The sequence below is a fragment of the Sporothrix brasiliensis genome, assembly GCF_000820605.1.
Source record: "Sporothrix brasiliensis 5110 chromosome Unknown Cont15, whole genome shotgun sequence".
NCBI lineage: Eukaryota > Fungi > Ascomycota > Sordariomycetes > Ophiostomatales > Ophiostomataceae > Sporothrix > Sporothrix brasiliensis.
In genome coordinates, this window is record NW_024467134.1 from 1,652,804 (window position 1) to 1,673,964 (window position 21,161).

Here is a 21,161-nt window from a genome sequence, read left to right on the forward strand (position 1 = left end):
CGCGCCAAAAGAGCGGCCAGTTCCTGCCTGTCCTAACAACAGCCAACGGTCTTTCCCAACTTGACCATCACACCATTCGCTCTTGCTCGCCTCCAACACACACCGGCCGAATGGCGGAAGTCACCACTGGTTAACCCCCTCCCGGCCTTTTGCTCTTGCCTCTCCACCCACCTTTCCAGTCGATCATATTCACAGCGTTCTTTTTCTCGCTCTGTTTTCGCCTCGCACTCTTTACTCTGCACACATTCAACACTGCCCATCACGATCGACAGCGCCGACGGTCCATGGCTTGAGCGCAAATGGCTTCGTCGACACCGTCGGCCAACACAGCGCAACGGGCGCCAGGGCGGCCGCTTGACGACGGAGCGATACAAAACTCACAAGACTCGACGGCAGAGCCAACAAAAGGGACAGCAGATAACAGCGCACTCCCCAATGGCCACAGAACGGTGCCGCGCATAATAGACGGCCCCCAACAAGATGCTGGCGACGACGACGACCCGCCGGCGCCCTTCCCTCCATATCGCGAGCCCGACGAGACGGGAGGCCGCGAGGACGTGGAGAGCCATGGCCACAACCCATTACATATCTCTACACAGGACGATTCGACGCCGTTATCGACGGCAGACGAAGGCGCCACACAATCAGAAAGTACAGCAGGGCCGATCGCTGCGATAGCCGCCGAGCCAACACACGAAACCATAGCAGACCCTCCCTCACCTCCTTTACAAACCTCCGAGCAGACATCCGAGCAGGCGCCCGAAACGGTACAGGAGGCGGAACCGGAGCCATTTGTCCAGCCAACACCACTCTCTCCCCTGGCGTCACCTCCCGCACCGCCACCACCGTACTGGACACACAGCCGTGATGGATCCCAAGGCAACAACACGAGCTTAGACGTCGGACGGCCTGCAACAGCCGCCGCTTCCACTGGCCGTACGAACGCGGAAACCTCCTTCTTCAGCGCTCCCTTCTTTCGGCGACTCGACACGTCCTCCCGCAGCCAGGGCACGGCGTCGTCAATATCCTCGGCGACACAGCGACCGTCCACGAGCAGTACAAACCCATCCTCCCTTTACATTGGCAGCAGGGGCACTGCTGCTTCCACTGGCAACGTCCAGACCTCCTACCAAGGCCACCACCGGCGCGACACGTCTTCGTCGACACTCGACGGCAATGTCAACCTCATTACGCTCCAGGACAACGAAGCTGCCGAAGACGATGGCTATGGGAGCAGCAGCGGGTGGCAATATAACGGAGCCACTCCTGCTACCGGGGCTCCAGCGTCTTCTTCGTCCGCTCTGCTCTCTCCCACGGCCTCTGCGCTTCGGCACCCCGGGCCGCCGCCTGGCAATACCGGCAGCGGCAACACCAGCCCACTCGCTGCTCCGCGCACCACCAACCATTCCCCCAAGAACATAAACTACAATCGCTGCTGGGCACGCCGCGTCGACGTGACGGACCATGTGGTCATTGGTGCCGGCAACAGCAGTACCATGGTGGCCCACCCGCGTCTCGGCGCTTTTGTCGTTTGGACGATTCGGGTGCAGACGTTGGAGGGCAGCAGCGGCAACCCATATTACGCCAACAACGGCAATGCGCCACGGTCGCCGAACAATGCGTCGTCGCCTTCGTCGTCGTCCTCCGCCGGCCACTCCTTTTGCATCTACAAGCGCTACTCCGAGTTTGACGCTCTGCGCCGCCGTCTCCTCGCAAGTTTCCCGCAGGCCCGCGGCGGTGGTGCCTTGCCGCCACTGCCGCCCAAGAGTGTTTTGGGCAAGTTCCGACCAGACTTTTTGGAGAAGCGGCGGCTGGGCCTGCAGTATTTCCTCAACTGCATCTTGCTGAACCCCGAGTTTGCGGGTTCACCAGTGCTGAAAGAGTTTCTCTTTTCATGAGGTCGCTTTCTAGGGGATATTTTTTTTCTCTTTCTCTTTCTCTTTCTCTTTCTCTTTTTCTTTTTCTTTTTCTTTTTCTTTTCTCCTTTCTCTTCATGTGTATGTATCCAGCGCTGTTTTATTCCCTTTTGTGATACTACTTTTTAATTTTAATGAACCCGAGCAATGATCAATTAAGCATGCATAATACATCACAAAGCCCACGGCATTCGTCGTTTCCTGCGTCCTTCCCACTGCTCATACAATTGATTTTGGTCAATACACTCGCTAAGGTGTGAATTCCACATTATGCTCACTATGTAAACCACCAGGCATGGGAGAAGATTGTGACGGCTGAAAATGCGATAAAAAAGAGGGTGCAGCATTGTACGTTGAGTACAACAGATGACGTTCCCTTTTTTACGCTGCAAATGAAACTTTCTATTTCAACAACCCTGAGCAAGCCAGGTGCCGGTGTCTGGTGCTGTGTCTTGCGTTGTGGCTCGTTCTGACGTGCCGATGACATAGAAGAATGTACACTATGATATAAAAAAAAAGCTAATTAATGTAACCAGGACAATAGAGAAAATACAAAAAAAGACAAAATGAAATAAAAACAAGGAGAGAAAAGTGTGGTGGAAGAAGCGAAGCCCATTGGTTTTTTTGTAGTAGAAAAAGAGAAATGCCGGTTGAACGCCAAAGAAGGTAACATTGAAAGTGAAAAAAAGGAAATGAAGGAAAAGAAGGTGGAAAAGAAAAATAAAAGAATAAGAGACGAAGATGCTAAACCACGCTGCCCATTAAGACCAAAACAAAAAGAAGAGACCGCCGACCATGCAATTGAAACCTCTCTGGGTCTACCAGGGGGCCTGAGGAACAAAACAAAGAGATATTAAAATAGGGATGAAAGAAGAACAGGGAAACAGGAATGAAGCGTGAGGAAAGCCTGTCAGTCAGGGAGAGATATTGGCCGACTAATGGACCTTTTGCAGCTTTTTGCCGTTGCCGGCTGCACCGTTGACATAGGGCGACATGGGCGTCTGTGTCGCCGCCGCCGCCGCTGCCTCCGCCGCGAGGCGCTGCTTATTCTCCAGCTGCTTCTCGATGGGGATGGTCAGCGCGTTGATGCCCAAAAAGTTGCAGATGCTGTTGATCACCAGGTACGCCCAGCGGAAGTAGACGGCGGCCGCGAAGAAGAAGTAGGCCCAGAGGTATGCCAGCTCCGTTGATGCGCTGATGGCGCCCCAGTCGTCGCCGAAGCCGAGCACGCTGCCAAGCACGGGGACGTTGGCCAGCAGGGCGCCGCCGACGAGCGGCGTCAGCATGACGGTCCAGTAGGGGAAGGGCTGGCGCGTCAGATGGGCCAGAATCATCTTGGTCGTCATACGGCCAAAGACAAAGGCCATCGTGAGGCAGAAGAGCACCAGGTGGTTGTCGCTGCGCAGGTAGGAGTGGGGGGAGTAGATCCACGCGCCAATGGACAGCGTGTAGACAATCATCGGGGTCCATTCCATAAAGACAGGGGCGACAGGCAGGCCGCGGGCGCGGCGCGCCTGCACGACGTGCAGGATGCAAAAGGGAATGTGGCCCGTTAGCAGCGAAATGGTAATGGTGGCGACCCAGCCGTCACGGAATGAGTAGTCGCCGAGGTACTTCACAATGTGGCCCCCGAGCAGGTGGGTGGCGCGCTCCTCGCCACCCATGAGGCTGACCAGGCTGTCGGTCCAGATGCCCGGGCCGTAGATGCCTGACAGGATCATGATGCCCGCGGCGATGAGCAGGCCCTCGGTGGGGCCGTTGATGTAGCCCAGGTACAGTGTGTGGGAGTGGTAGGTCTCCCAGGTCGAGAAGAACATGGGCAGGCAGGGGCAGAGAGCGGTGAAGACGCCGGACTTGGAGGTGCCGAGGCCCATGGCGGCGGTCTCGAGCAGGCTGGCGAGGGTGCAGTTGAGGGAGTCGATGCCGTGGTCGAAGAGCTCGCCGAGGCCGCTGGACGTGCCGGTGCGGCGGGCCTGCTTGCCGTCGAGGTTGTCCATGGTCTGGTACATGAACAGACCAATGCCGAAGCTGAAATAGAGCCATGACGGGCCGGGGCCGACGAGGTCGGGCATGAAGATGACGAGCAAGGCGACGTTGGCGAGTATGAAAAGAAAGCCGATCAAGGTGACCATGTTGGGGGCCAGCCACATAGGGAGGAACTTGACGGAGGCATTCCACTGTGCGGCAGAGGCGTTAGTATATGACGCAGAACAGTTGGATCGAATCTACAGTTCCTATTGTTGAGGCGCTCGTCTGGTCACATGCCCATTTGGGGTCGAAGCTGACGTCGATTCCTTCCAGGTCCCCTCTCCTCAGCTCCTCAGCTCCTCAGCTCCTCAGCTCCCCAAATTCGGCGCGTGATGACGTACATAAGGATTCAGGACGTAGTGTGACAATGGCGACTTGTCGACACTCGAGTATTTGTAGGATTTCAGGTGGATGAGCGCATCGTCAGAGATGCTGTCGACAACAGAGCGTTTTCCTAAACGAGTGGTGGCGGGAAAAGGAAGAAATTGCGCTGCAATTAGCTGTCAATGTTCTGCGGTGTGCACATGTGAAACCCGGGGACAGGGGAACGCCCTCTTAACAATTCATATAAAGACCATAGACATACTCGTATTGGGGGCCATGTTGGGCAAAGAATGTGAGGTTGAGGTCGCAGGTGGGAAGGATGGCGATCTCGAGAAGCAAAAACGGAGACAGAGAAGAGGAAAGAGGAGAACGGAAGAGAGGAAAAGAGGAGAAAACAGACGACAGAAGGAAACAAGCAAGAGGCACGAGGGCAAGAGCAGGCGAGGAGACAAGAAGCCGAAAAAGTGGAAATTTAAGAGGAAGGAAAGAGGAGGGTTGTCGCGGCTGGAGGCAGGAACGAGCGGCGGAGGACGGGACGCTGGAGGAGACCGGGCTAGGTGCTGTAGCGCGATGCGTGCAGCGTGTCTAGTCCACCTCTGCCGTGTCGAAGAGGGGAGGCAGTTCCTGTTTTACTTGCAGCAGTGCTGCAGTCTGCTCTCTTGCCGTACACGGAGAGCGAATTAAAGTGCAGCGGCCGTTGGGGTTGAGGTGGGGCGCCGGGTCTTGGTTGAGGAGCCGGCGAGATTGAAAGAAGGGGTCAAGAGGCAAAGGGGAAGTGCAGGCGCGATGGATGCATGAGGAAGGAGAGGTCGGGAGCAGGTGCAGTCCAGTTCGGGATGTCGGTCTTGGACGTCAACAGACAAAGAAGGAAAGTACGACGTGGCGGAGAACGGACTGCAAAGGGGTTTAAAGGCAAGGACAGCAACAGCGCGAAGAAAGAGCCCCCTTTTCTCTCATATTTTTTTTTCTATTCTTTCACAGGCTCTTGCCTTTCTAGAAAACTTTCATTTTAGCCTTGCGTAACAAGGTGCCTGCCCCGCTTTTGGCCACGCAGAAAGCTCCCTAAACCTGGTGCGCGCCAAGAACTAGAGTGCTTTTCAGGACTCGTGTTCGTTGGCCACTGTCTCCTTTTCGATTGGCAGCCAAATTTCCTGGTAAAAGAGCCCCCCGTCCAAATAGATTGTGGGCAGCAACCTTAATTTTACAGTGCATCGTCCTGCGCAAACCTGCACTGTCGGGCTGGCAAATTGCCGTCGTTCCGACTCGAGTTAGAAACAGGGAGAGAAGTTGCGGCCCGTTCGCGGTTGCAGTGGTGCGAATCATTAGGCACAGGGGGAAGGTGGCCCCCAAAGATATTTTTGGGAGCGTAAAAGTTGCCTGGTCTGACACGTGAAAGCCATGTCGACGTCCAGTTGGGCAGTACAGCTCAAACCGAACCACGTCCAGTCTTGTCCCAACAGCCAATCCTATGACGTTGTCCGATCCGTGTCGACGGAACAGGTCGTTTCGTTTCGTCTACTTTCTTTCCTTTTCCCGTCTTGTTTCAGCCCTCTTCCAGCCCTTTTGTTGTCGATATGGGACTGTATTTGGCAATGTCTTTCATTCTGACCGATCTTTGATTTTCTTACTCAGTATGCATCATTTTTCCACGTCCGTGTCTGGCAGATGCCATCGATCTGTAGCACTGGCCAGCTTGGAAGTCCACCGCACCTTGCATTCCAACAGCCTCACCGTCGGCAATGTCGCTGTTGGCCGCCTCACGCCAAGGATTACGAGGGGTGGCACTCTGGACGACCGCAATTGGCTGGCACACGATCGTGGGACCAGAAGACGGAGCAATGCCCGTTGGCATACAAATAGGAGCTCTGAGCCGAGACAGTGAAACACGTAGATGGTTGCCGGACTGCATACCGTCAGCGTTTTGTTGACGTTTTAAGGACACACTCTACCATTGGCATGTAGGGAGGGAGAAAAGTGAGGTAAGTCGTGTATCGACGTATGGTTCCAACCCGGCTCGTGTCCCGCCAGCTTGTTGCACGTCATCTTTGTTTAATAGAGGAGAGCATTTCTTTGGATTCACATATGGTTTGTTGAGAAGAAGAGAAAGTGCGTCGTGGTAGACTATATGACTGTGAGTGACAATGAAGGATCGGAAGACGTGGGACGAAACAAAACAGAGCGATTCAAGCAAACGCCGAATTAATACAGAGGAGAGCAACCGATATGAGGCCCCAAGCCAAAGACAACAAAAAAAAGGAATGAAGGGAGCCTTTGAATTAGATTAAAGAGCTGATATGATGCTCTGTCTTGCTTAGGCAAGAGAAAATACTTTATAGGGGAGTCGCATCGCCACGCAAGGAACGGATGAACGGACAAAGACACAAGCACCTCCTCCCACCATTCAATCTCTTCGTTCCCCGTCCTTACAGAGCCAGAGCAAACCCTGCAGCAAGACCGCCCAGTGTGAGACCCGCGCCCATGAGTGCTCGTGTGACTTCAATGGAACGGCCGGCCGAGTTGGTCTTGGTGGTGCTAGGCGAGCCGGAGCTGCTGCCGCTGCCGCTGCCGCTGCCGAGGCCGGTGTAAATGGTGTCGGATGCGGAGGCCGTGTTGGAGGCGGTGGCAGAGGCGGAGGCACTGGCGTTGGCGCGCGTGGGGTCGAGGGCGCCGCACGGGTGATTCTGACGGCAGTCGCTGGCGCAGGAGTTGTCACCAGCGCAGGCCGTGACGCACTGGTTGCCCCACTCCTCGCAGACGAAGTACGGGAGGGTGAGGGAGTACTCGGAGATGTTGGGCTGGAGGCCGTCGCCGCAGACACAGCCGTAGGTGAGGGTTTTCTATTTTGTTAGTGTGAAAAGAGCGAAGCGACGACAAAAGCGACGACAAAAGCGACGAAAGAAGCAAGAAAACAACTTACAGGATCGCAGGTGTTGGTCTTGGTGCTGTAGGGCTTGTTCTGGGCGCAGATGATGGGACATGTGCTGATCTCAGAGGAGCACCAGTACTGACGCAAGGACAGAGGGACCGAGTCGGGCTGGATGTAGTAGTCGGCGTGGACGATGGAGACGAGGGCGGTGGCAACAGCCAGGACAGCGAGCTTGAGAGAAGGCATTGTAGTCTTTTGAAAAGTCAGCGTTGGTCGGGCCCAGGAATAAAACGAAAGACGAGAAGGGAAGAACACTGCAAACGGGTAGCAAAAACGGAAACAAAAGTACGCAACAACCGTGGTGGAAAAGGAGTGCTGGAGAGGATGAGAAAGAAGACAACGAGAGAAAGAGCTCGGGCTTGAGAAAGAAAACGCTTATTCACTTTCCGATGACGAGGCCCCGGGCAAAATATCTTTCATCTGCCAATCTCTTTGCATAGTACTTCGTAATGCGTCGTATATTCTCCTGCTGTGCAAACGCAACGCATGTGCGCTTGGCCGTTCCTCAATCATCTTGCCTGGCCAACATGCATCCTGCAGTTCCAACCCTTTGTGTGACCAATTGTTGTTTGTTGATTTGTTGTGGTTAGGACTGCATGAGCTTTCCACGTTTCCCTTCCCGCACACAATGCACCGTCGTGTGCCGGACAATTCGGCCTCTGGAACTGGTCTAGGGCGCGGAATGCCAGATACCAGCCAAAAAAAGGAAGCATAACAGAGAGGCGAATAGATGAGAATGCTCAGACTAGACAGACAGACTGGCCGACAACCTTGGTGCTCCGGACAGTGAGACGGCACATTCCTGAGAGGGTGGACAACCGGGGGGGAAACGAGGGGCCCACCGACAAACGCAACACTCGAGTGCGACATAAAATAGAAAATAAAAAAAGGCACACACAAAATGAGTCCATATGCGCCTATCGTCAACTTACAGTGAGGTAGTTGGTTGTGGCTGTGGTGATGTTTTTTGTTTGTTGATTTCGGGTCCGGAGATGGATGTCGTGAGAAAAGACGAGGAAAACGTAGGCGGCAAAACTGACGGCGCGTGTTTTATTAAGAGATGGGTTAGAGTAAGCGGCTTCGTTTGTGGTGTTTTGATTTCTTTTCGGACGGTCGAGGTCGAGATGAACCGGCTGGTTGAATTATGATATTAAATTGATATTAAATGGCGAGTAACAAAAAAGGCGACCCGAGGACAAAGTAGCGAGAGTCGAGAAGAAGAAAGCGGAAGCGACTGTGGTGTAATGACGTAAAAAATAAGTAAACAACACGATTGAACAGGATCGATCAAACAACGAGTGACGACGTGAACAGCAGTTCAGAAAAGAGAGCGAGAAGAGGAAGAGGAAAGGTAAAGAAACAAGAAGTCGAAAGGAAAGAAATTATTCGAAACAGAAACAGCCAAAACGCGACAGTGGTGCACGTTCTGTGTGGAAATGACAGACAAGGGAGGAGGAGCGTCCCATTCGCCAAGAGGCGGCGAGAAGCACGAGAGCCCCTGGCAGGCAAAAGGGCCCAAGCTCGAACCACTATCGTGCCTTATCGTCTCCGCATCGTGTCTATTGTTCACCCCGTCGTGTCCCCGCCGCCCTTGGCTACTGTGGTGCCAGAGCACGGATAACGGTACTCCGTACACAGGAAAGAGGTGTGTTGCATTGTATCTCTCGTATCTTGCTAATGTGCCGGTCGCCGGAGCTGTCATATTCCTTGGCTTGCTTGACCCCCAGAGTAGACGTCTCGCGTTTTCTTCTTGGTCCTTTTTCTGGTTACTCTTCCGGGTGGTCTCGTAATGACAAGAGCTCGTCACGAGGATGGGGCAAAAGAGGAGCTATGGCGGAGCTATGGCGGAGCTATCGGCGTGTTTTCTCGTAACTCTGGGCTCGAAAGGCACCAGAACTGGTAGAAAGGGGATCAAAAAGTCGATCTACTGAAAAGTCGAGTGGGGATCTTTGGTTGTAGCTCGTATGCGAGTCTTGTCTACCCGTCCATTCAGTCCCAGCAGTCCATTCAGTGACGATGTGCAGATACGGTGTCGCAGAGTGCTGCTCCTTTCTCTTTCTGGCTGCGGTCTCTGACGATCCGGCCGTGGCAGTCTAAGCCGTCATCAGGGCTGGTGTAAAATGTTGGTGTGAAATGGGGCCCAGTGCGGTGTCGAGATACGAAATGCCGATACGATGTGATTTGCAGTTCCGATCCACTTTGTGCACGCGCAAAAAACGGTAGATCACGAAACACCACCCACCTTCGTTCGCTCGTGTTTTCTCTGTGCATCCGGTCTGCGTGCATGTCGTGTGCTTCGTATTCATCTAGATGTTGGACATGCATGTGCCAGTTTATGCCTTGATATAGGGGAATGGCGACAAGAAACGGGGCGCCAAACCTATAACGCTGCGAGATGTCAGGAACAACAAAGGCATTGCATGGCAATGAGCAGAGGCTGGGTACAGTGGCGAATGAAGAGGGAAGCGAGAGTCAAAGTCAGGGGTGCTTCGAGGACAAGCCAAGCCACAAAGTGAGAGGCTGTCGCTGTTGTTGATTGTTTTGTCAGTCGAGCCTTGTTGAGGCAAGGGGAATAATACAGGGTCGTCTGGTAGCTCCTTCCACGGGGTCTGGGTAGCTCCTTCCCCAGAACGTTCCCTGCCCCGCGTAAAATACAGCACACAAAGTTAACAGGGAAGCAACAACCCGACAAAATAAGGAAAGAGCCAGGTACGCCGTAAAATGAAGCTAAAAATAAAAATCGCCTTAGCCTCAGCGCATGGCTCTATTGGGCTAAGACAAGGAAAGAAATGCATTGAGAGGTGCAAGCTCCTGCCCCCTTGTTCTCCACACGAGCAATTCCAAAATACATCTAAACCTACTTGGGCCAACTAATCACAGAGTCCATCTCTGACCCCTGTCTCTTTCAATGCCAATCTCATAACAGTCGGATCCTGGATCCCGGTTTTCTGTGCCTTTGTGGCATGCAAAGCCGTGTCAATCTCATCTTTAATTTGCCCTTATCTGCGTGTATTCTTATAACAAGGTCTGGCCAAGCTTCTGGTCTTTTCCGGTTCCTCTTTATGCGACCTTCTATTTTCCTATTCTTCTACTCTCATATTCTCATACTCTCATACTCTTTCCTTGTCCTTTGACTCCCGACACTTTGGAAACCAGGGACTTTTCCGGCTCTTAAAATCTATGGCCATGGACACAAGCTCGGTCTGAGAAAGTTGTGGGGACGACGGGCCAAACACAGTACGTTGTTTCACACTGCTGAATGACTGCTTTGCTGGACGGGGTACAAAGTACAGAATGCAGGTTGCAGAGTGCAGAGTACCGTTTAAGGTCTCCGGGTCTGCTCTTTCCAGAATGCCATCAATCCCTTACACGACGACATTCTGGCCGGAGTGGTTTGCCGAGCGGCGCCGGGCAGTGCGTTCCTTGTAGCTTGCACCATCCTGCCCCTTAGTCTTTGAAACTCGTTCTCACAATACCGTGGACGGCCGCCTCTGTTTCCGTATCAAGTGTCGCCGTGATCTCGTGTAGTGCATAGAGGACGGTGGTCAGACTGCCATTATTGTGCACGGGACAGTCTTGGGAGCCTCGGATAACTCCACATTGAACACGCAACGCTGCCTCGGTCGACTGAGTCAAACAGTGTTCATATGTTGGAATACGTTGTTGTCCTAGAACATGTTCAAAGGCATTGTGGGTTATCCTTAGTCAAGGACATGAAATCACGCGTTGAACAAGGTAGCGCAAACAATGGTTGTTACACCGCTTCCCAGACCATAGTCTCGAGGACTCGATATGGAAAGCCTATTGCCCCATTCTTCTTCCTGCCGCATACCGGTACCGTGTCCACGGTTTCCGTGCTGGCTATCTGGGCCGTTCTCGATGGAGGACCGATTGTATAATAAGCTTCCGTGCAACAAATTGCTGTATGGTGCAGACCATCGTTGGTGAACACGAGAATGACAGCTACGTCGATGAAAACGGCGAAGGGCAAGAAGCGAAGGCATGTTAGTAGACTAACACGTCCGTCCATCAAAACTCCAGTGCGCTACTTTGAACTGTTCCCCAGCCACTTGGAAAAGGACTGACTGGGTACACATGTATTTATTTACACGTAAAGGCATGTACTCGGCTTCTGGCGCAGCTCCGGGATACACTACATTCTTCTTTGTTACCGAGTAGTTTCTATTGGCTGCATACTACATATTACTCTACAATAAATCCTCCGTAAACGTCATTCCTTATGGAGGCTCTCCCGACAGAACTTCCGTCGCAGCCAAGGACAGGGACACAAACCGGCACAGTAAACAGATATACAATTATCCAGGGCACCGAGTCGCTTTTTACATATGCGTCGATTTTTTCACCTTATTCGCCAAGCAGTGGTATAACAATTACAGCGATACCGAGCGGGTAGCTGAATCAAGGCAATGATCGTGATATCCTTCAGCACGGCTGGGTGTTCGATTTCGAATTCAACTTGCCACCTGGACTCTGGGATCCGGTTTGCAAGCAATACTCCGTATTTAATGGCATATCTTGGCTTCATATTTCACGTACGGCCATAGATACAGGAATACACGCGACGCCGTCCTGGAGCCCGCTTTCTGATTCGCTCGTCGTGGGCCGTCTAGGCCGCCGCCGGGGCCTGGCAAAGTACCTGGCAGCTGAGCTTTAGGTACCTCGCAGCACTGCGCGGTGTAGCCTTCCTCTTTTGCACATCCCCCTTTCCTCTGCATGATGGGTGAACTAGCTATTATTAGATGATGGTCCAAGCGAGTTGTGAGGACGGAAGAAAAAAAATACGTGCCTGGAGGCCCCCTTTATCTCATACCAACTGTGCTACCCAGGTCCCTCTGCTGCCCCTCTCAAAACCCCCCCACCCTTTGAAAGAAAACAGAAACTCAGCACAGCCACGTCTTCGATGTGCCGTGAAAAACCAAAGAGTGGCGGCAGGCAGAAAGCGCGTGGCAACCCCGACGGCGACACCGCGGCCTCGCCTTCATGACCGGCGACAGTTTTTGGACCCTTGAAAAGCCTCGCTAGTTGCATACGCTAAAGACACATGTATCTCATATTATTTCTCGAAGTAACCGCCGAACAGAAAACAGAAAACGGAAAACAGAAAACAGCAAAAAATAATAATAATAGAAAGAACAAAAAAAGAAAACAAACAAAAAGCAAACAGAAAGCAGAAAACGGATTTGGGCGGACGACAGAATATCGTCGCCCAGTCGTCGGGCTCTGACGGACGAAGTGACCTCTTTCTGGGATCGAACGCCTGCTTGGGCCGATATGCTGGGGCTGCTTGGGAGTCCGTTTTTGGTATTTTGTGGGGACGGTTTTCGGCCTCCTAATTATTTTTAGCGAATCACATGTCGACCAGTGTGCTGGCGGACTCGAGAGCGGACACCAGTGGTGAAGTTGCTTTTCACGAAATCTCAGACGGATGCTTATGTAATCGTAGTGTCTTAAAAATAAGAATAGAAACTACTTGTTTAAAAGTATACACGTATACCGGCCGATGAAACAAGAATCTGCCCTTATAAACACGACGTTAAGTTGAAAGCGGGTATTTGAGAGCACCGACAGCCGTTGGTTTCTTTTCTGAGCTTCGTTACTTTAATGTAATAAACCGGTCGTCTACGGCTGACCGTCACGTAACTTATTACCGTCCGAGACGACATGAGAAATACTGCAGAAATCAAATGGGCAGAAAACAAAATTGGGGGAGGGCGGAAGGAGAAGTGAAGCAATCGATGGGACTTCCTCTCCAGGCTCCGCGAAACTCCTTTTTCTACATTCTTCACTTCTCCAGCCAATGGCAACAAAATGGATCCCCAGCTCTTGTTGTTAGACGTGTTCAAGATAAGCTTCAGAGTCGGCAAGAACAAGTCCCCTGGCACGGGCAGGCGGCGTGTCGTCTGAGAAGCGCGAGGCCGCAGACAGGAGCCATTCCAGATGGCTGCTGAGCTGGCTTGCCACGACCGTGTCTTCAACGGCCGTCTTTAGCACAGAGGAGAGTGGCGTTCTCAAGCTGCGCAAATGTGCGTGACCGGGTGCGTGGAATGTGCCTTAGAGGGCGGACATACGATACTTCCGGATAACGCTGCCAGACGCAGCGGAACTGTTGCCAAGCTGCGCTGCAAGCTGCGAAACAATACAGGCCCTCCGCGAGGCGGGGGCGGTGGCTGCGCGGCCGCCGCCTCTTTAGTGATTGAAAAACACATCCAGTCTTGCTCTCCTCCGCGCCTCCCCCCGTTTGGCTTTCTCGACGGTAACAACTTGGGCGTTGACTGCCTGTGCTGTCTCTGCTTTTTCTGATTTGCCGCTGTAAGAGTCAGAGCCTCTTGTCTCTGCAAGATTTTAGCCTAAAGCAGCTGGGCGGCCAAAGATACCTTCGCTCTAATGGTTGGCAGTGTCGTTAAAAGATCGAGGTCGTCCTTCGTCAACAGTACCTTGAGATCAGAAACGACGCAGAGCGTAACCAACCGGCCACGTATGCAAAAATCTTCCCCTTCCCCTTCCCTTCCTATGGGGAATGTGGTATCAGTGTAATACTCTCTCATAAATAAAAATCACTATCGTAGTTTAGCTAGATAGTGATATACTAAAGAAAAAAAGAAGAAAAACAGAAAAGACGAGAGGGGAAACAAACGAAATAAGAAAAAAAAGAAAGGAATGAAAAAAAGGGAAAAGAGAAAAGAGAAAAGGAAAGAAAAATTGTTAGAAAAAAAAGAAATAAAGGAAAGAGAAGTAAAAACGAAAGAACAACAAAAACTTTGCACACCCCCTTTATTCCTAATTCATGTCTGTAAACGCATATTCCTAAAATGTAAACATTGAGCTGATATAACAAGCGACCAAAAGATACGCAAAGGCTTTATTTTGTTAGATCATGTTCCCAAGGACATTGCTGTCATCCTTGTAAGCCGTTATCGGTACTGGCGTGCCATCGCCAGACTCGCGGCTCACTTTCCTCTTCCATTTAGACACCATCCTATTGAGTTTGCGACCTTGTCTAGGAGGCCACTCTACTCGTTCAATGTGTTCGATAGCTGTCTTTGGCACAGCCGAGAGAGGCATGTTTGGGTGGCGTACATCTGTACCACGGGCAACCGGAAGCGCTGATCGTATGTTGGGTGATTGAGGTGAGCTTGCTGTAGACATTTCAAAGGACGTTGCCAGCCGTAGAGGAGCTATTTTGGCCAAATCGCGTTGTGGGCTGTAATACGTAACCGGTCTTGTGTCTTCTTGGAACCGCGGAGGTGTGGTCTTTAGATTTTCGAGAAGACAAAGACTTTTGCGCAAGTTAGAATCCATCATAATTCAGATAGTCTTTAAAATCTTCAACTCAGTAGTGAGGAGGCTTACCAGCGACGGGACAACTCGGGTGCAACCTGCTGCTCAGCCAGCGCCCATTTCGAAAGCAGACCCGATTGGTAGTCCCAAGATGGAAGGAACAGCAGAGAAGCTACCATGGCTTCCATATAGCGGCGTGCTGCCACATATATGTCTATGGCTTGGCGATGTAGGCGAGCAGAAAGTAATAACGAGACTGCCGAATGGATATCGTCGAGCTGCAGACGGCGGTGCGCAAGCTGTTGTTTTGCATTCACATCGTCCTATGCAATCCCCCCAAATGTGTCGAGCCCACTAAGCCACGCTGCTAACATGGCGTGTCGAGCTTCAATTGAAGTTGCATGACTCATCTCGCTCTTCAAAAGCTCCTCCACCGTGCCCGGCCAGTCAAAAACGATGGCTAGGATCTCCTTCCCGTAATCGATCTGAGCTCCAGCCACTTGTGTACGGCCGCGTGGGAGCCGCGAGCGAAGCATACGACTTCTCGTTCTTGGGAAAAGGTCGTCCACTATCGCTGCACTAGGGCTACAGTCAAACGTCGGAGCCGGAAAAGAGTCGTCTTCGGGAAGGTCGCATTTCTGATGTCCTAAGGTTGAGCTCTCCGAGTCCAGGATCTTTGCCAACTGTCCATTTGTATCGTATGAGAACGGGCTTGATGGCCATTCCTCACTGTAGACGGATGATCCGACCGCACTTGCCAAATCTGTTATATAAGAGCCTCTATCGTCGTCCGAATCCCACCCGGTAGCACTAGTAGAAAACATCACAGTGATTTCTGTTGAGGCTCTGCTTGGTACGCCGCTTGTAATAGACGTAATACTTGAACGACGGGGCGAGCGAGGCACTGGAACCGTATCACAAATGACCAGAGATCGTGTAGTAGGAAGAATTCGTGGGTGTTGTCTGGTGGTGAGTATACACCCGTTGGTTAAGTCAAACAACTGGACGGTCCTGTCATCCGAAACGGTAAAGAGTTTGGCGTCGGGCCCGTAGATAATTATGCCCGTGACACCATCAGGCATAGGGATCGGCTCACTCTTCGTAACCGGGCCACGAACATCCCAAGAGTGCGCTCGCCTAAATACAACGTTAATCTAAAGATATGACAGAAGCTTAGACAGGAAGATACACACCCGTCTCTGTAATATATAAGGCGGCCTTGCTTCGACCAGCCTATCCAGCAATGGCTAGATTGGTCCCGTTGTCGCTCGGTAATGCGTCTCTCTGTGATTTGGGCGATGCTGTCAATCCTCCACGTGCTGAGGTTGCCGTTGGCATCATGCGTTGCTAATAGCGGATGTGAGGCATGCCACGAGAGACCCGCAATTGGCGAGGGGTTATGTGGAATGTTGAAGACGACCTCGATGTTGTTGTTAACTTTGTAAAGAAGGAATGATCCGTTCCGATATCTATTTCTGTAAGTGTTTGTGCGGTTCGCTGGGACATCTGCTAGACTCACCCGACAGCAAAGATCCAACTACCCAAGACGAATGCAGGGGCAATGGCCGTGATTTCGTTGTCCAGGGTGAGCTTGAAGTCGGAACTACCCGTATCCGGGTTAAAAAGGAAAATTTTCCCAAGGTAGCTCCCTATTGGTTTTGTTAATACAATGAGAGTCCACTCCAACATAAGAAAAGAAATAATCGCGAGCTCACCCAGAATGACATTGCCGTTCTTCATCCAAGCTGTAGCAGTAATGCGCTCTGGTAACGGGAATCGATTTTTCTCTTCCCCAGACTCGGGATTCCAAACAATAGCTGCCTCTCTGTCACAGCTGACAACAAAGTTTCTCGTAGGGTTTGAAACGAGAAGAGTCACAGTGTCGCTGTGGCGACCAAACAGCCTCTCAAAGGCCAGGGTTTTCCGGCAGCAACAGACCACCGAGTTCTGCTCAGCATAGAGAAACGATGTGGCCGTGGCCGTACAGGGAACAAGGGAAGCCATGATGTTGGATGATGTGATGATGTCTTTATAGGAAAGCATCTAAACCATTCTTGAAGTCCGTCATTTATATAGGCAAGTTTCATCCAACTAAAACAAGTTGACATGCTTTTCGTAGGCTCACTCTCAGCGGCTACAGTATGCAGTCACTATCACATCTGTTGTTGTTGGTGGCCTATTTTTATTTAGCCGGAGGAGGGGAGCGTCTTTATTTTTGGTTTATTTTATTAGAATGCAACCAAGTCGGATTGTTTTTACTACATTCGGCATGATTTTGCGCCGTCTTCATTTTGTCGTTTTTACATCATATGGTTTTTAGTGGAAAACGTAAGGCACGTTTATTAATAGATAGGGAGGATGTTAAACATAACGACTAGCGGTATACTTTAACAAACTGCGTGAAAACTTACGTCTCGTAAACACTCGATTCCTTAAAACATCCTCCCGTATCCTTCCAGGCGCGTATATCTACTCGCCGTGGTAGACATAAGTGGGCGCCCCCGTGACAGATCCTTTAGCGGTTGGCGTCCTAGTAGCACCGGTCATAGTCGTTCCGGGAGTCGTTGTTCCGGTGATAGGCGCTCCAGCCGTCTGCGTTCCGGTGGTAGGCTCTCTAGCCGTCTGCGTCCCGGTAGTAGGCGCTCTAATCGTTTGCGTCTCGGTAGGCGCTCTAGTCGTCTGCGTTCCGGTGGTAGGCGCTCTAGTCGTCTTCGTATTGGAGGAAGTCGTCGTTTTGGTGATAGTTTGAGTATCTCCTTGCGTGCCGGTGGGCACTTGGACGGTAGGGAGCGAACCGCTCCAAGCACCTGTCGAGGAGGGGTAGGAAGTGGACAAGGACGTGAATATGGAAACTTGAGTCCGAGTGGTATCGGTCTTTCCCTGGGTGATCGTCTCAAAAGTTGTAGTGGTGTGTAGCAGCGGCGTAACGCAAGCGAAGAGCTTGTCGTAATGCAGTGCGAGGGATGGGAATCCCTGACCACCCTCAATGGTTGCGCGGTAGTAGGTTGGTGTTTGGCCCACACATTGCCTAATGGTTGTTAGAAAGGTTGACTATGATTGGATCGAGGTGTCATACCATATGATGTATGCACCGCCCGATGGCACACCAGCGGGCAGCGTAAAGGTTGCTTCTTGCTGACCGGCATAAAGTGCGGACTCGAAGTCGTAGCCAATCGGGAGGAAACCGTCATTATCAAAGACAATCAAGGCGGAGCAGCGCTTGACGAATGCATCGACCCTAACCTCATCAGTTGTTAAGAATCGACACGCGGATGAATGGAAATGGACATGTAGCGAGACGAGCGGCAAACATACGTGAATGTGAGTGGCGTCAGTCCGGCTGTGATATTCAGCTCGGGGGATACAAGGCAACCTGTGTAGTCGTCTAAACAGAATGCACAAACAAATAGCGTGCTCAAAAAAAGAAAGATCTTCATTGTGCGAACTAGTGGTAAAAAAAAAATCGGTCGACCCGTCGAGTGAGGAGGGATAATAAAAGCGGACTTTGGGAAGATGAGACGTGGGAGTGTGTGTGGGACGGAGACTGTTGCAGTAGAAAGGCACACAAACTCGGCTGGATTGCTGCACGACCAGACGTTTATATAGGTAAAGCGGAAACCTTTCTTGACGTTCAAAACGGTTTGCAGAAAACGGTATTTGTTTCAAGGAAAACCAAAAACGGAAAACGGTAGACAGATGTTGTTCGGCGCGTAGACTCTGAGAGGAAGACGGGATATAAAAGTAAAGGACGCTCAATCTTCCCGTATGCTGCCACTATTTGCTCACTCTATCTAACTACTAGCTTTTCTAATCCCCATCTCTTATTTTCACCGACGGTTATGGACCCTGTTCTTACGTGGGCAAACTTTGACGCCGACTTTGTTGGCGCTGGTTCGGCCAGCGACACTCTGCTAGATATCGAGATACCCGATCTATAACCTTTGATCGACAACCAGTAAGATGTTATGTTCCCGTGCTTGAGTCCGACGGCGACAGACCATGAATGGAAGTCCCTTTTCTCAGCTGCCCCACAGGCTGCCGCCAGCCAGAGCTGTACGGACGCTGGAAAGCTGCAAGATGGATCCGAGGCCATGAACATCGGGGCCTTCCCTGAAGCGCTCACCGTTGTTAACTCGACGGTGAACATTCGCTTACAGCCTTAGCAAGTGTTAGAGTATGTCCTATATTCCTTGTGCCCTAAGCAGTGTACGTTTGTTGATTGCTAGTTCGGCCACTCGACAAAGGTTAGAGCGAATGGAGGCTCGTATCCGCGGTATCCAGTAGACGCTCGTTCGCCTGGATGTATCGTTTAGTACAATGTAGACCGAGTGCCTAGGTATGTGAGTCGTATAGGCCTAGATTCTGGAGACGGTGGAAAAAATGATGAAAGGCCTAGACAAATTTTTCACTTATGTCGCCTTTGACGTCGCTCAAAGTCCAGCTTAGCTTGAAATAAACACCGTGTGATATTCTCCGTATGCGCCCCACACTCTCTCGGTAGCGCCGGGCCAGTTCCCGCTTTCCGTTTTCTGTTAACTGGAAAAGGAAAATGACCGGATGCGTAAGATAAAAGAACAGGATCTTTGCCCCTCAACTGGACGAACTATTGATGTTTCTCACTATTTTCGAGGCCCTATTTGTCATCGACATGCTGGACAAAGCCCTTCCACCCTTACCGTTGAGCGGAAGTATGCTGCCAATCAAAGTATTAGCGAGACACACGGACAAAAATCGATCAGCCAAGAGTAACCCTCCATGTCGCACAGACCCGCAACCTTCACAGGCCATGATCCAAAGCCTTCGATGCCAGGTCGCACATCTCCAAGAACAAAATACCGAGCTACGACGTAGGATCATGCAGGCAGATAGATATCTCGCCGAACTGGCCAATACCATTAAAGCAACATGCGTGGCCTACCAAATCGAAATCACGTAGTCTCAGCCGCCACAGCCGGCGGCGGCAGGCTCGGAGGAAATCCGCGTTTATAGCGAGTTCGATATTGAAGACTGAGCGTGTTTGTTGTCGTTTGTCCAATGGCACTCCAGAGCGGCGATGGTTTGAACCAACAGACGAGGCTCTAGTTTAGTGGATGCGACGTGGTATGTTGGCGCTAGTCGCCCTGTATAGGCGCCATTTGTCGCAAACAATCGGCTGAAGTATCGCTTGGAATTTATCCGCATCCTGTCACATCCGGCTTATCCGCAAAACATGTACGCATTTCAAAAGCTCAGAGATCAATACAAAACTTACTATTTTGAGCGCAAAGGAGAAACAATTGGGGCTACACTGCACTCCTTGGAGCGCGCGGCTGCGCAAGTGTGCTAGGTGCTAGGCGAACGCGACACATCTTGGCCGAGGTTCGGTTCTTGTGAAGGGCCTTCCCCCTCCCACCATGATGTGAAGCGAACATTTTCCAGTACCGCGCGGGTAGCTTCTCGGCCAGTCAAGGCAGCCGTCTCATTTCCATGTAGTATCACGGAGCACACCTAGGCTCCCTGACGGCAAAAAAATTGAGACTCACAACCTATCAAATTTGGTGTACATTTTTGGTGGACGAATCTCAAGTTTTTTTGCCGTCAGGGAGCTAGGTTAAACAACGTCGAGTCTTGCACACGCATATAAAGAGAGCTGGTCAATGGATGTCAAGGGCTGGCTTTTTTGCGAAACAAACACAAACGATACCTCGTCTAAACCTTCCTTCAACACGCGCGTCGACTACTTTTATCCCTCCTTCCACCACGTAACGCACAAACCCACAGACCCACGCTGGTACGTCCCGCTCGCCCAACACCTATTCGCAGAAATCTAAAACCACACAGGAACAATGGCCGCTGCAAACATCAGGCTGTTTGGAAACAAGGTCAGCTTTTCTGTCAAGGAAAGCCGCACACATCAAGTTCTCGGTCCTTGTGAGCAGAGCCTCTTTTGGGACCTGCAAACAAGACAACCGGCCGAGCTGGAGGACGACTGCCGTCAGATGCTCGACCGCGGCAGTCTCTTCTACCAAACCGTCAAAGACAAGTTGGCACACCTGGCACAGGTGTGGGACGCCGCCATCGATATGAAAGACATCTACGACGAGACGGCGGGGGTGTATCCGCAGGACGAAGAGTTTATGAGGGGATTTCTTTTTTGCGTCATGGTCTTACCGGACCGAGCAAACTGGGGCCACGAAGGGTCGGAAATTTACCAGTACCAGAGAAGTATTGCTTCCCAGGGCACTCTCCCTCGCTCCATCCTCGACGAGCATCTGCTCCCTCCGCTCCCTGGCCTTAGAGCGAGCCAGCATCCCGTGGCCCATGCCCTAGAGAGCCAAGACAGCGACGTCGAGTCTTTTGCCCTTACACCTGTCGATCCGGACTGCGTTGTTGTGAAGGAGGAACCCCAGCAGGTTGACACCGGCCACTTCGACGCTGCCTACTACTCTGAACGTGAGACAGCAACCACAGAAGAGAGATCGCTGGGTACGCTGCTTGCGACGAACTGCGTCAGGCTCGACATTCCTGTTGACCCTCCTCGTACCCAGTACGAATTGAGCCCGGAGGCTTACAAGAAGAAGCGAGCACACCGCTGCGCCGGGATGGAGGAGCCCAAGGCAAAGGTGGCGAAGAGGTCGTGAACAACTCGTTGCGCGACGCGCAGGGGCTGCACCAATTCTTTCACTCTC

General features: G+C 51.8%; 6 protein-coding genes across 6 annotated transcripts; 2 read left to right on the plus strand and 4 right to left on the minus strand.

Moving 5' to 3' along the window:
- Window positions 1-299: 299 nt before the first annotated feature.
- SPBR_05854 (uncharacterized protein) lies at window positions 300-1,898 on the plus strand (the record flags this gene model as incomplete). Its single annotated transcript, XM_040764117.1, has 1 exon — window positions 300-1,898. The coding sequence occupies one exon, from the start codon at window positions 300-302 to the stop codon at window positions 1,896-1,898; it is 1,599 nt and encodes a 532-aa protein (XP_040622244.1).
- Window positions 1,899-2,851: 953 nt separating this feature from the next.
- Window positions 2,852-4,546, minus strand: SPBR_05812 (ethanolaminephosphotransferase; the record flags this gene model as incomplete). Its single annotated transcript, XM_040764075.1, has 3 exons — window positions 2,852-4,093; window positions 4,286-4,398; window positions 4,531-4,546. 3 exons carry the CDS (start codon window positions 4,544-4,546, stop codon window positions 2,852-2,854), a joined length of 1,371 nt encoding a protein of 456 aa, XP_040622245.1.
- Window positions 4,547-6,691: 2,145 nt separating this feature from the next.
- On the minus strand, window positions 6,692-7,380 carry SPBR_06187 (uncharacterized protein; the record flags this gene model as incomplete). Its single annotated transcript, XM_040764449.1, has 2 exons — window positions 6,692-7,105; window positions 7,186-7,380. 2 exons carry the CDS (start codon window positions 7,378-7,380, stop codon window positions 6,692-6,694), a joined length of 609 nt encoding a protein of 202 aa, XP_040622246.1.
- Window positions 7,381-13,044: 5,664 nt separating this feature from the next.
- SPBR_09196 (uncharacterized protein) lies at window positions 13,045-16,497 on the minus strand (the record flags this gene model as incomplete). The annotated part of the gene is made up of 3 exons (XM_040767322.1): window positions 13,045-13,228; window positions 16,013-16,142; window positions 16,209-16,497. 3 exons carry the CDS (start codon window positions 16,495-16,497, stop codon window positions 13,045-13,047), a joined length of 603 nt encoding a protein of 200 aa, XP_040622247.1.
- A 465-nt stretch (window positions 16,498-16,962) lies between these two features.
- On the minus strand, window positions 16,963-17,930 carry SPBR_09215 (uncharacterized protein; the record flags this gene model as incomplete). Its single annotated transcript, XM_040767341.1, has 3 exons — window positions 16,963-17,521; window positions 17,570-17,731; window positions 17,809-17,930. The coding sequence occupies 3 exons, from the start codon at window positions 17,928-17,930 to the stop codon at window positions 16,963-16,965; spliced, it is 843 nt and encodes a 280-aa protein (XP_040622248.1).
- A 2,388-nt stretch (window positions 17,931-20,318) lies between these two features.
- SPBR_06157 (uncharacterized protein) lies at window positions 20,319-21,113 on the plus strand (the record flags this gene model as incomplete). Its single annotated transcript, XM_040764419.1, has 1 exon — window positions 20,319-21,113. One exon carries the CDS (start codon window positions 20,319-20,321, stop codon window positions 21,111-21,113), a length of 795 nt encoding a protein of 264 aa, XP_040622249.1.
- Between the last annotated feature and the right edge of the window lie 48 nt (window positions 21,114-21,161).